At 38.6% G+C, this 14,806-nt stretch overlaps 1 protein-coding gene across 2 annotated transcripts in view; it reads left to right on the top strand.

Moving 5' to 3' along the window:
• Positions 1-14,806, top strand: part of LARS1 (leucyl-tRNA synthetase 1) — a 70,160-nt gene that overhangs the window by 31,274 nt on the left and 24,080 nt on the right. For both annotated transcript variants that reach the window (XM_025892385.2, XM_073905509.1), the window contains 8 exons: positions 247-324; positions 4,906-4,991; positions 5,084-5,149; positions 5,248-5,330; positions 5,726-5,864; positions 6,208-6,420; positions 8,342-8,399; positions 10,971-11,034. In XM_025892385.2, coding sequence (XP_025748170.1) covers positions 247-324; positions 4,906-4,991; positions 5,084-5,149; positions 5,248-5,330; positions 5,726-5,864; positions 6,208-6,420; positions 8,342-8,399; positions 10,971-11,034 — 787 coding nt within the window. The remainder of the gene's footprint in view (positions 1-246; positions 325-4,905; positions 4,992-5,083; positions 5,150-5,247; positions 5,331-5,725; positions 5,865-6,207; positions 6,421-8,341; positions 8,400-10,970; positions 11,035-14,806) is intronic.

Below are 14,806 nucleotides of genomic sequence, written 5' to 3' on the forward strand. Positions count from 1 at the left end.
TTCCTTCCTAATCATGTTCATGGTAGCTATCCTAGTTACACCAAAAGAAAAACAAGTGTGTTGTAAATATTAGTTGTCTAAGCTATGGCAAAATAAAAACTTAAGATTATAAATGTGATAAATTTTAAACTAAAAATATCTTGGTTGCAGATGTAGTAAATTCAGTTAGGAAAAAGTTTGGAGGGAACACAAAGCAAATTTTAATTGTTTTGTCTGTTTTTTTCCCCCCACTTCCCATCCTTTTAGGTAATGTTGGTGGATGGATTTAAGGGACAGAAGGTCCAAGATGTAAAGAAGACTATTCAGAAAAAGATGATTGACACTGTATGTGATAGGCTATCCTCTGAAGGCTGGTTTAGGAGAAAACCTTCTTGTATCTTTTTTTTTTTTTTTAAAGATTTTATTTATTTATTTGACAGAGAGAGACGCAGTGAGAGAGGGACACAAGCAGGGGCAGAGGGTGAGGGAGAAGCAGGCCCCTCTCCGAGCAGGGAGCCTGATACGGGGCTCAGTCCCAGGACCCTGGGATCATGACCTGAGCCGAAGGCAGATGCTTAACGACTAAGCCACCTAGGTGCCCCTGGGAGAAAACCTTTTAGTTAATAGACTTCACAGTGTTAATTAGTAGCGAGTTCTGTAATAAAACCCGGAGCTGAATTAAAGATAAATAATTTTGTGGCAGAAAATAGGAGACTTATTTAGCAATTCATTTAACTTGAACATCCCACCTGTAATGTTGATGAGTGTAGTGCTATAAAGTTGGCATGTGCAAAGCACAAACAGAGAACTTTAATGATGCTTCCTGGCAGTGGCCATTTGAGATACTGGTAGTTACAGTTCTCTTTGTGTAGTGCTTTACTCTTTACTTCATTCTTTTTCTTCCCCCCCCGTCTTCATTTTTGTTGAAACTTTTTTTCTGTTGAGCTGCTTAATTAGTTTTTAAATTAAATTTTGATTTCTGACAGTGGTATATGGCCTTAGTACAGAGAGACAGTGGTCTGTAAAGCTTATTAAAATAAAAAACATCAGTTTCCTCTCCATCCTTCCACATTGTCTTAAGTTTCTCTTCCTTGAACAGGCTTACTTTTAACTGTTTCAGTTGCTTCTTTTAATATTAACCTCTATCTCTCTTACAGATCTATAATCTAAATGCTAGTACAATTTTTGAATTTTGTTTTTCAGTTTTAGGCATTAGCTGTTGACTTCCTACTGTAGAAAATCAAGATTTAACTCTTCCTTATAACTTGTGTCTTTCTTTCTAACCTCACCATTTGTGTATACTTTTCTACTTCCTGTCTTCCTAGCATAGGTGTATTATAACTTTTGTGAGAGCAGTACTACAAAAATGTACATCTTTGAGGCATCACTGATCCAGAATGAAGTGTACAATGAGAACTTTTCTTCCAGCTTTCATTTTCCCCTGGCGTTAGTAATTGTCTTTTTTTTCTTCCTTTAAAATATATCAGTACTCCATCCCCAAACTCTGCCCTGTTTATTTCTTCTCTTAATACTTTCACATATCAATATGCTATTGGTTCCCTCTTGGAGAAAGTTCTCCCAGAGCCTTCTGTCCTGTTTTAGTCTGGACTAGTTGCTTACTGTCCTGGTACACAAATGTCATCTGGGATCTTTCTCCACTATTAATTACTAAGAATTTCCTTTGTTTCTCTTGAGTTGGAGCTGTTGTTTCCTTGATCCCATTGCTGCTGCTTTATTATTTACTCTCTCATTTTGGTGAAGCTCTGCTTCTAATGGCTTTCCTGAAAAAGCGTACCTGGAAGGTAAATTTTTGCGAGCTTCCATGTCTGAAATATCTTTAGTCTGTCTTCATACTTGATAGGTTGGGGACAGAATTCTAGATTGAAAGTAATTTTGCTGTTGAATTTAATGGACATTACCCCTGGTGTTCTGGTTCAGTAATGTTGTTGAGAAGTCCAAAACCATTTTGGTAATAACTGATTTTTTGGGAATGGCCTGTTTTTTCCCTTCCTCTGGAAGCTTCTAGAATCTTCTTTTTCTTCCCAGTATTCTGAAATTTCATGATTTACCTTGGTGTAGTCAATTTTTATTAATTTTTGTGGGTGCTTGGTGGATTCCTTCATTTTAGAGACTTAATTTGCTTTAATTTTGGGAAAATTTCTTGACTCTTTCTTTGATTGTTTCTCTCTTTCTGTTCTTTATTTTCTTTTTCTGAATTCTTATTATTCAGATATTGGTTCTCTTGATTCTGGAAGTCTTTTTCTTTCTGGGAGAATTCCTCAACTTTTTCTCCCTATAAGGTTTTGTTTGTTAACTGTGTGTTTTTTATATCTGCTATTTGTGAGCATGTGGAAAAGTTTTTTTCTTGGTATGGAAAATTTCAGATTTATAAAAAGTGGAGAGAGTAGTATGACGAATTCCTATATACCTATTATCCACCTTTGAAATCACCAACTCAGGGCCAGTTTAAGAGCTTATTCTTGCTATCTGATTGATCCTTTTTTATGGGATGCTATTCCTGTTTCATGGGTGTGAAATCTTAATCTCTTAATTTCTCTGAGAAAGGTTGTTGATATTTAAGAGTGGGTACAAAACGGTGATCAGGACCTTTTAAATGTGAGTAGGGCTTCACTGGGGGAGATCTAGAAGAGCTGTTTGGGGAAAAAAATAGAAGGGCTGTTTGGGTGTTGGGGAAGCCTTTTTTTTTTTTTTTTTAGTTTCTTTTTCTTTTTATTATGTTAGTCACCATACAGTACGTCGTTAGTTTTTGATGTAGTGTTCCATGATTCATTGGTTGCTTATAATACCCAGTGCTCCATGCAATACGTGCCCTCCTTAATACCCATCACCGGGCTAACCCATTCCCCCACCCCACTCCCCTCTAAAACCCTCAGTTTGTTTCTCAGAGTCAATAGTCTCTCATGGTTCATCTCCCCCTCCGATCTACCCCCCTTCATTTTTCCCTTCCTTCTAATGTCCTCCATGCTATTGCTTATGTTTTACAAATAAGTGAAACCGTATGATAATTGACTTTCTCTGCTTGACTTACTTCACTTAGCATGATCTCCTCCAGTCCCATCCATATTGATGTAAAATTTGGGTATTCATCCTTTTTGATGGCTGAGTAGTATTCCATTGTATATATGGACCACATCTTCTTTATCCATTTATCTGTTGAAGGGCGTCTTGGCTCTTTCCACAGTTTGGCTATTGTGGATATTGCTGCTATGAACATTGGTGTGCATGTGCCCCTTCTTTTCACTACATCTGTATATTTGGGGTAAATACCCAGTAGTGCAGTTGCTGGGTCACAGGGTAGCTCTATTTTTAATTTTTTGAGGCACCTCCACAGTGTTTTCCAAAGTGGCTGTACCAACTTGCATTCCCACCAACAGTGTAAGAGGGTTCTCTTGGGGAAGTCTGTGTTAGCCTTGATGTTAGTTAGAGCTTCTTGGATTTGTTAGATTCCTCCCAAAAGATTCTTCCATTTTCTGGCTTAAAAGACCTAAGCTAACTGAGCATTCTGGGAGTTGAAAAGATTGCTAGGGGGAAATACCAATCCTCAGTGTGCTGACTTTCCAGTTAATTCATTTATTCCCACTGTGATACCCATACCCTCAACTTTGTTGGTTGAGTTATTCTCTCATCCTCTCCAAAAAAAATACAGCTTCATTGTTCTGCTGGCATAGGGAGGGGCAGTTGCAAATCTGTATAGTGTGGGATTAGGGTGTCTGGGGTTCTAACCTCTTCTTTAAAAACTTCAGTTAGTCCTCTTACTTTCAGCCTCATATTGCCTCCGTTTCCAGAACTATCTTGTACCACAAATTGTTGAGTTTTTGGAGGTTCTGTAATGCAAATGGGATGGCTTTTCATCTCTGCTGCTGGTTTAGGATTCAGCTAGCTTTCCTCAGCCTGCTAAATATCCTGTATCTTAGTTTTGAAAATTTGATTGATATTTTTTTTTCTTCCATTGTTTTGTCTCTGTAAGTTCATGCTGTCAGAAAAAAGAAAAACCCTCTTTGTTGTCATTTTGTTGAAATTTTGAGAGGCAGTAGAGTTAAATGTCTGTTTTTAATTTACCATCTTTAAACCGAAGTCCTAGCTATTTAACAGTTTGAAGAATTACATTAAAAACACAGAAAAAGGAATCATTTTATGAATAATAATGTTGGATTTATTTTTAAAAATAGCCTGATAAGTTTGGGACCATAACATGTTAAGAGATATTTATAGTTGATAAATAATTAAATTCTTGGTTAGTTTTCTAGTGGGCATTTTTCATGACACTATAAATCTTTAGCAACAGTATTTTCCATGTTTAATTTTTGTGCATCTGTTTTTTTTTAAAAGCAGTGGTTTCATGCATTTAATTTCATAATTTTTTATATTTTTCTTCTAACAAGGATAAAAGGCTTCCATAGGCAGTCTGACCTTCAGACCACAGAATTAGAAACTATTGAACATCGTTTACATTCTACTGAAAAGGAATAATCTAATATAGGAAAGATGATCTGTTGACAAAGATGCTCACCTTTTCAAAAGCAAATGTATAGAAAGAAAGGCAGATAACTTCTACTGGGAAGAGGGAAGACATAACGAACATGTGGGGTTTGGGTTATTGGTGGTGTATCATTTTTTTTTTAAGATTTTTTTAAATTTCTTCATTTGAGACACAGAGATACGGAGGGAGAGAGAACACGAGCAGGGGGAGAAGCAGAGGGATGGGGAGAAGCAGGCCCCCCCACTGAGCAGGGAGCCCGATGTGGGGCTCGATCCTGGGACCCTGGGATCATGACCTGAGCCGAAGGCAGACGCCTAACCATCTGAGCCACCCAGGCACCCCAAAATTTTTTTAAGTTGTTTTTATTATCCCTGAGGAATAGAGATTGACTTAATATCTGGTATATTTTTGTTTGTTTTGTTTAGGGAGATGCATTTATTTACATGGAACCAGAGAAACAAGTTATATCCAGATCTTCAGATGAATGTGTCGTGGCCCTGTGTGATCAGTGGTTAGTATCTCTTACAGAAAGAAATTTCCTTCAGTCGCTTTACTTATCCTTTTGACTTTTTTTTTTTTTTAATCAATCTTTCCGCTCCCAAGGTACTTGGATTATGGAGAAGAGAACTGGAAAAAACAGACATCCCAGTGCTTGAAGGGACTGGAAACGTAAGAAGGGAAAAAGTGATGAGGGAAGGGAGAGGAGATGAGAAGTGCGGAAGATACTGAATATGAAGGAAGACACTTTTATCTTTTACTCTTTCCAGATTCTGTGAGGAGACCAGGAGGAATTTTGAAGCTACCTTAGGTTGGCTACAAGAGCATGCTTGCTCGAGAACTTACGGTTTAGGTAATGCATACTTCAAATTCTTCTGTTTGAATGACTTTGCCAATTACATGGCAAATTAGCACTTTTACCTTTTCTCCCTCTTTTGTATTATTTTTCTGAATTGGAAGTGAGAGGCTTCAGTTAGAGGGTGAAGGGAACTAGGAGGTGATGCCCTACCTGGTCATAGAAGTATGACACACATAACTTTATGGATTTTTTTTTTAATAGAAAGTTTCAAGTGCTTTAGCTATTTGGTTTTTTATTTACCAGTTTATTTTATTAACTATTCAAGCACATTTAAGACCTTCTTAAAATAAGGAGCTTTGTAAATGCTATATGCTTTGAAAACATGGATTCTCTAGGTGAAGTGTCTCTTGAGTTCCTCATGCATTAATTTTTTTCTTTTTATCTTGCAGGTACTCGTCTGCCCTGGGATGAGCAGTGGCTGATCGAATCACTCTCTGATTCCACTATTTACATGGCATTTTACACAGTTGCACACCTGCTGCAGGGGGGGAACTTACGTGGACAGACAGAGTCTCCACTGGGCATCAGGTTGGTAAATGGATGAGGCAAAGGAGTATAGTTTGTTAGCAAGAGAAAATGATCTTTTGATTTACACACTGAAAGTTCTTTTTTTTATTATTTAGTTTTCATAAGAATTCATTTAGCAGAATTTTGTTACAATGTTTTCGTTTTTTTGCTGCTACACTGAGAAAAAGTAATAAATAGTCCCTCTGTTGTTGTTACCATTCTTCATTCTTATCTGAGTCTATTGTCATCATTTGTAAGTGTAACTATATTAAGAGAGAGATTCCTACTTCATGATTAGATGAAAATATTCTCTCAAAGAAATTATCTATATATTTTGTTGTTGTTTGTTTTATTTTTAATACAGACCGCAACAGATGACCAAGGAGGTTTGGGATTATGTTTTCTTCAGAGAGGCTCCATTTCCTAAGACTCAGATCCCAAAGGAAAAATTAGATCAGTTAAAGCAGGAATTTGAGTTCTGGTATCCTGTGGATCTCCGAGTGTCTGGCAAGGATCTTGTTCCAAATCATCTTTCATATTACCTTTATAATCATGTGGCTGTGTGGCCAGAACAAAGGTGAGTGCTAAAAAGGCTGTAGACTAAATTTATGCCTTGTGGCTTTAAATATTTAAGAAGTTACTGTGCAGGGTATAGTGAGGTTTGCCAGTTGCCTTCTTTTTCTTCTGTTAAATGTATACTGAAGCAGAAAGCACACCTTCTCCTATCTGTTACATCTAGAAATCCTCATACTTACTTTGGGCTCACCAAAGCACGTCACATTTCATACCTTGACAGCCTTTCAGTACTTTATTTGACCTTTTTGGTGACTCTTTGACCTCTTAGGTACAGAAATAAAGGTGATTTAAGACATAGCCTAGAACATTAGAATTGGAAGGAAACACCCCTTTAGAGCTGAGAGCCCCAAGGTTGTAGCATTAGTTGGTAGCGGTATTCTTTTTTTTTTCTTCCTTTTCTTTTCTTTTCTTTTCTTTTTTTTTTTTTTTTTGAGAGCGAGAGCATGGAGGGGAGGGGCAGAGGGAGAGGACCTGAAAGAATGTTAAACAGGCTCCACATCCAGCATGGAGCCTGACACGGCGTTTGATCCCTTGAGATCCCTGAGATCATAACCTGAGCCAAAACCAAGAGTTGGACACCTAATTGACTGAGCCACCCAGGTGTCCCTGGTAGTGGTATTTTGACTAGAGTCTGAATCTAAGCAGCATTTTTAATCCTGTGTGCTCAAAAGTAATCCTTCTATCATCTTCCCTCTTGACCCAGATATGTCTCTGTGCCTTTCCTTCCAGTCTCTCAAGTAGACTATGAAATAGACCCCTCCCTCTGTTCAAATTTTATTTCCTATCACCAAAACAATCTCATGTGACTTCCTGTGTTTAGAATGAGATTACATTTCCTTTCTCAAGAATAAAAGGAAGATTTCAAAGTAGAGGAATAAAATAAATCTGATGTGGTTCGTTATCCTATTCTTTTGTCGTTATTGTTTAAAATGTATTTTCGGAGAAATTGGATATCTCAGAAGTACTTGTAGTAATATGGTTGAGTCTTCATCCCTTTGCATCAGGTTTTTGACATGTATTAGATTTTACAAATTATAGGTAAGTAATAACATCAGGTACTTGTAAGTCATAATTATCAGTAACACCAGGCACTGTTCTAATCACTTACAACCCATTGAATTTTTATTACAACTTTTCAAGGAAGGTCTATAATATCCTCGTTTTACAGACAAGGAACCTTACTGAAGCATAGAGAGCTCAAATAATTCACCCTGAGTTACCCAGCAATGGCAGAATAAGGATGCAGTCTGGCTCAGGACTCTTGTTCCCAACCACTATCCTCGCATAATCTCATTGCTAGAATGAATGAGTGGTACATACATAGTTCAAAAATTCGAGCAGGTCGTAAAAGAAAAAAGTAAAAAAGGAACCTTGCCCCCACATCACTCTACTTCCCATAGGTAATCCCTGCTACTGCTTTCTTATGATTTCTTCTGGATGACATGTTTCTGAATAAACCAGCATCAGATTATTTATTTATTTAGGTAATCTCTACACCCATCGTGAGCCTCGAACTCACGACCCCAAGAGCAAGAGTCACGCTCTTCTGACTGAGCCAGCCAGGCACCCCATGCTTATTTATTTTTTAATTATACAAAGATGCCACATTGTAGACACTTTTTTTCCCCATATAATGATGTTTCTAAGATCTATTTATATTCACACATCTAGCCCTGCCTGTATTTTTTACATATTTATTACATAGTATTTCACTGTATGCCTGTGCCATAGCTTATGTAACCAATCCTTTACTAATGGACACTTCTTGTTTTCATTTGTTTCCTGTTTTGAGCAGGACTCGATACATTTGTACATTTGTCTTAGCAGACTGTTACAAGTCTTTCAGCATTTACCTCAACTTTTTAAGCTTAAACTTGAACCTTAAAGTTTTATTTTCTGTCTTTAAACATTTACCTATAAAGTGACAAATGGCCTGCTGCTGTGAGAGCAAATGGACATCTCCTCCTCAACTCTGAGAAGGTAAGGAAGTTTAAAATTCTGCAGAAAATTTTTCAGATGTAGGAAGTTGTACTTTTTTTTTTTTTTTAAAGATTTTATTTATTTATTTGAGAGAGAATGAGAGAGCGAGAGCATGAGATGGGGGAGAGTCAGAGGGAGAAGCAGACTCCCTGATGAGCAGGGAGCCCGATGTGGGACTTGATCCTGGGACTCCAGGATGGTGACCTGAGCCGAAGGCAGTCGCCCAACCAACTGAGCCACCCAGGCGCCCCAGAAGTTGTACTTTTTAAAGAAATAAAGAGTATAAAAATCAGTGTTAATCTTCCATTTAAAATGTTTAAGACTACCAGCATAAATTAGGGAGTGATTGGAGTAAATAGTATTAACTGAGGGGAGGGACTGGGAAAACTTACCTATTTTGACATTTATATTTAGAATGATTGTGACTGGAGGAGAGAGAGAGGGAGAGAGATAAGAAATATAAAAATCCTAGCATTGTGACCCTAGAATATCTTTCTCATTAAGTTGAGAAAATAATTTGGTGGGATTTGTTCTATACTGTGATCAGCCACTGAATTAAAATAATAGAACTTTGGAATTTGTAGGATTCTTAACTGTTATTTAATGCTTCTTCCCAGGCAGTATACTATATATCTCTCTATACTACTACTGCTTCCGGTATTGTTAAAACTATTAATATATATGTGATTTTTCATAGGCTATGTAAGACTTTATCTCATTAATGCCTTCAAACCTCATGACAAAGCCCTTGCTTACCTGATGATGCTTTTGTACACATTTGAAAAGGGTACCCCTCCTCACCTAAACTGAAAATTGCTTTGTTATTTATTTCTTAGTGATAATATTTGTAGCCAGTTGATTTTGTTACAATCAGTGAATTTTGCTACAACTGATGGAATATTAATTGGAAAAGAGTATTCTTTGCTATAAATATCTGTCATAATGAAAATAGGTGTAGATTTAAACAAATAGCAGATGGTATGAATTGCAAAATGAAATATCATTTTTAACTGGTGCCCTAATATTGAAAAGGAATACAAAAGTTCATTTAAAATAACCTCTTTTTTTTTTTTAAGATTTTATTTATTTATTTGACAGAGAGAGACACAGCAAGAGGGAACACAAGCAGGGGGAGTGGGAGAGGGAGAAGCAGGCTTCCCGCTGAGCAGGGAGCCCAATGTGGGGCTCGATCCCAGGACCCTGGGATCATGACCTGAGCTGAAGGCAGACACTTAACAACTGAGCCACCCAGGCGCCCCCATTTAAAATAATCTCTATATTAGACTGAAAAACAGTTGATTAGAAACATGGGCTATTTTATGGATTTTGTTAGATCAACAAGGACTTTTGGTTATCAAACTCATTTTTTACTTTGTAAGGCAAAGTGGCACTATATATATACATTTTCATGTTTGTATATATGTGTATGTGTGTATATAAATATAAATTGTGTTATAACGTGGCATTTTCTTTGGTCTCAACGGTGTTGTACTATACATTGTACTGATTTTATTAGAACTAGATACTTTAGGGCGCCTGGGTGGCTCAGTTGGTTAAGCGACTGCCTTCGGCTCAGGTCATGATCCTGGAGTCCCCGGATCCAGTCCCGCATCGGGCTCCCTGCTCAGCAGGGAGTCTGCTTCTCCTTCTGACCCTCCTCCCCTCATTCTCTCTCTCTATCTCATTCTTTCTAATAAATAAATAAAATCTTAAAAAAAAAAACAACTAGATACTTTATTGCCATGTAGTAGAAGACTGGATTATCACCTCTCTTTGGTATCAGCAAAGTTCTGATAAAGACAACAAATTTTTTTCTTTTTAAAGATTTTATTTATTTATTTGAGAGACAAACCAGGAGAGCAAGCGAGAGAGAGCATGAGAGCACATGCAGGGGGAGAGGCAGAGGGAGAAGGAGAAGCAGATTCCCTGCTGAGCAGGGAGCCCAATGTGGGATTTGGTCCCAGGTCCCTGGGATCATGACCTGAACTGAAGGCAGACCCTTACCCAACTGAGCCACCCAGGCGCCCCAAAGACAACAAATCCTTAAATAGTAAAGATTGGCAGGCCATGCACAGTGCATCCTTAAATGTGGTGCCCTTAGGTAGAGCACAACTTGAAACAACCACTTGCTGTGAAGTCAGTGAAGTTCCCTAAAACCCTAACTCTGATGTCATATGCTAGTCCATTCATTTCTGAATGATTCTAATTGCTCCAAAGCTCTTCTTTATGACCAGCTGTAATGTTCCAGAGATATTGTGGAATCATACATGTCTAAACCGATTCCTAGGGGGCAGTATGGTCTACTGGAAAGATTAGCGCATTGAGTATCGGACTTGAGACCCTGTCCTAGCTCCGTCCCTGCCTAGCTGAGAGACCCAGATAAGTTACCCTATTAACTGGATTTCAGTTTCCACCTCTGTAAAATTAGTGCAAGATATCTTTTGCTTTCCCCCTCTAATTTTTTTTTTTGTCTTTATCTGATTGTGGCTAACTTAATTTGATTTGACTGATTTGATTTATTTTATTTATATATATTCTTCATAATGCCTGATCATTGACTTTCTGTTTCAGATGTCGAAGTCCACAGGCAACTTCCTCACTTTGACCCAAGCGATTGACAAATTTTCAGCCGATGGTGAGTATTATTGCTATTATATAGGGTCTCATTCTTTTCAGATTATAGAAGGCAAGTTAAAATTATTGTTTCAGTTTTACTGCTTTTTTCTTTGCTTTTTCCAGTACTTGAAAATACATTTTCTTTTGTGTATAAACAACGTAAGAATTGCTGTTTAGAAACAAATTCAAGCTAAGATTATTAGAGTCTTTTTTAAAAAGAAACTCACTGTAATTGCTATCTGGCTTGTTTCTAATTTCTTACTACTTCTAAGATTAAAGAGTTGGTTTGTAGAGATGTTGACTATGAAGGTTTTCCAATTTCCTTCATACTTGATATAAATATAGGTGACTTGAACCTGGGACCATTCGTTTTTTTCAAGAAATATTTTCTCCTTGGCCTCAGTCCTGATTTCATCGTTATTTTGTCCAGGGAAGAACTGCACTGTCTGACCTGAAGGAATCCTTCATTGCTTTGGTCCTCATGGCATGTCTTTCCACTGATCTTGGCTTAGCACAGTTTGAGGCCATGCTGAAGATTAGGAAAGAACTAACCTAACTAACTTTGAGAAACAGTGTTTTGACTGGACGCTGTAAGCCAAAAAGAACTGCACACAAATACTGTAATTAGTAAAACTATTTCTTACATGAGGTGTAGGTTAGCAATTCTGAAACTAATTTTGTGTGTGTACTGGGATTGAAAAAATAAATTTATTGTGGATGAAAGCTCACTGTTAAAAAAGATAAAGGGGGAATGCTAGAATGTACCCTGTGGTGTTGGATTGGAATTGGCAATTTCCAATGGTTTTAATTTTATATACAGACAGAATGATGTAAAAATAACGTAGATGTAGGGGCACCTGGGTGGCTCAGATGGTTAAGCGTCTGCCTTTGGCTCAGGTCATGATCCCAGGGTCAGGGTTTCAAGCCCCGCATCGGGCTACCTGCTTGGTGGGGAGCCTGCTTCTCCCTCTCCCTCTACTTTTCCCCCTGCTTGGGCTCTCTTGCTCTCTCTGTCAGATAAATAAATAAAATCTAAAAAATAAAATAAAATAAAGACAGAGTAATAAAAAGATATTATATAACAATAATTAGTTACAAGGTGTAATGAGAAATAACAAAAAGTACTGTGGCTGGGGCCATTGTAGGGGGCAGGGGGACCGAAAAGAATAACACTCATTGAAAGGAGCAAGAAGAAATGCTGCAGACTTTTCAGTTTTTCTATTAAATGACTATTGTGTTGGTGATAACAACAATCTTGACATGGCTCAGAGGATAAAAAAAAAAAAAACGTAGCTGTATATGGTAGGTTAGTATACGTGGATACATTTCCCTCGCCCTGTCTGCTGAGAGGGCTCATGAGCAGTGACACACTAGTAGCAGGGACACACCTGTCATTTAGATCTTGGTTTCTAAATACCTTTCTCCAATAAATGGAACTCGGGTGCCTGGGAGAAGTGATTGATTGGCGGGCTGGAGTAGGAAAAATACAAGATGAGCATGAAGCATCTTAGGGTGCCAGAAAATAAGGAAATGTTTCAATAAGGATGAGGACATTTGCAAGGACACAGATTTATTTAAGACAGAAGATTGTGGCAGAGTAGGAGGAGGACCGTAGGCTTGTCTCGTCCCATGCATACAAGTAGATAATTATCAAATCATCCTAAATACTCCAGAAATCTGTCTGAAGACTAGCAGAACAAACCCCACAACTAAAGACAGAGGAGAGGGTATACTGAAGAAGGTAGGAAGTGCAGAGATGTGGTTTGGGAGAGAAATAGGTCATGGCCACTCATGCCGGGGTGCGGGGGTAGGTAGGCATAGTCGCAGAGAAGGGCAAGAGACAAACTAGTACACAGGGAAGTGCACGGGGAAAACAAATCCCCATAGCAATTGGCTTGGAAAGTGAGAGGGCCAAAATTTCATGAGTTCTTGAAACCAATGGAGCTTAAAGCCTGGAGTTTTAAAGGTCACTGTGCTTCGCTCTGGGAGAGCTCAGAGGACATTGGGGCTGCTCTTGGAGAGAAAACTAGCAAACATGGTGTAGACATAGAGAATGGAAAATGATCTGAAGAGTGCCTGGGGCACACAGTGGGGAGGTTAGTTGCATGTCACAGAGAGGCAGTGTTCACAGAGAAGCCCTTCCAGGAACAAAGGAATTGGCAGGAATTGGCAGGTGCCAATTCCCTTCCCCACCCCTTAGCATATGCATAGGGCCACCTGCGGGGAGCAGCACATTGCTGACACTTGCCGCCTAACTTGCTTACACCAAGCCCCACTCCTCCATGCTCTGGTAAAACTACTCCTCCCAGTCATGCTTGCCTTAGTCAAGCCAGCCTGGCAGCCTCCCTACCCCAGAAGACCAGCTCAAACCCCTGCCCACACTGTGTTTCTCAACCTAAGAGTTTGATGTGTCCTTGGTTCTGGCAGCGACAGATCTCATTTCACAAGCAGATCAGAGCACACCTATTTAAAATGCCACCACTTTCAGGCCAGGGACCAAACACTGCCCACAACAAGCGAAGAGAGCCTTTGCAGACCCCTGGCCTGCCGGATAAGGTGGCCAGGGCAAAACAGCGCATGGAGCACCCTGGAGACGCTCCTGGGAGCACCAGGCCCTGGGGAGCAGGGGATACTACACAGTAGGGCACTCCAGAACATCTTCATAAGGCCATCACCCTCAAGAACAGGAGGCGTAGCTGACTTTCTTAACACACAGAAATAGGCACAGAGATTTAGACAGAATGAGAAGACAGAGAAATTTGTCCCGAATGAAAGAACAGGACAAAGCCATGGCTGGAGATCTAAGTGAAACAGATATAAGTCACATGCCTGATAGAGAATTTGAAGCAGTGATAAGGATACTCATTGGACTTGAGAAAAGAGTGGAGGACATCCCTGAGACCGTTAACAGATAAGGAATAACATAACAGAGAAAAAGGCTCAATAGACAAAATGAGAAAGATGCTTGATGGAATGAACAGCAGGCTAGAAGAAGCAGAAGAATGAATTAATGACCTAGAAGACAAGAGTAATGGAAAGTAATCAAACTGAACAAAATAGGAAAAAAGAATTATGCAAAATGAGAATAGACTTAGGAAACTCAGTGACTCCATCAAACGTAACAACATTTGTATTCTTAAATAATCTTGACGCCCAGCATGGGGCTCAAACTCACATCCCTGAGATCAAGAGTTGCATGCTCCACCAACGGAGCCAGCCAGGTGCTCTTACAAGACACTCATTTTAGACCTAAAGACACCTGCAGATTGAAAGTGAGGGGATGGAGAAACATATGTCATGGAAATGGATGTCAAAGGAAAGCCAGAGTAGCAATTCTTATATTGGACAAAACAGATTTTAAAACAAAGACTGTAACAAGAGTTAAAGAAGGATACCATATAATAATAAAGGGGACAGTCCAACAAGAAAATGTAGAAGAATTGTAAATATGCACCCAAATACATAAAACAGCTAATAACAAACATAAAGGAACTAATTGATAATAATGCTATAATAGTAGAGGACTTTCACACCCACTTGCATCAATGGACAGATCATCTAAACAGAAAATCAAGGAAAGAATGGCTTTGAATGACACACTGGAATGGATGGATTTAACAGATATATTCAGAACATTCTGTTCTAAAGCAGCACAATACACTTTCTTTTCAAATACACGTGGAACATTCTCCAGAATAGATCACATATTAGGCCACAAAAAAAGCCTCAACAAATTTAAAAAGATTGAAGTCATACCATGCATCTTTTCTGGCCATAATGCTATGAAACTA

Source organism: Callorhinus ursinus, unplaced genomic scaffold (assembly GCF_003265705.2).
Source record: "Callorhinus ursinus isolate GAN/ISIS: 27379988/994484 unplaced genomic scaffold, GSC_fseal_2.0 scaffold23, whole genome shotgun sequence".
Lineage (NCBI taxonomy): Eukaryota > Metazoa > Chordata > Mammalia > Carnivora > Otariidae > Callorhinus > Callorhinus ursinus.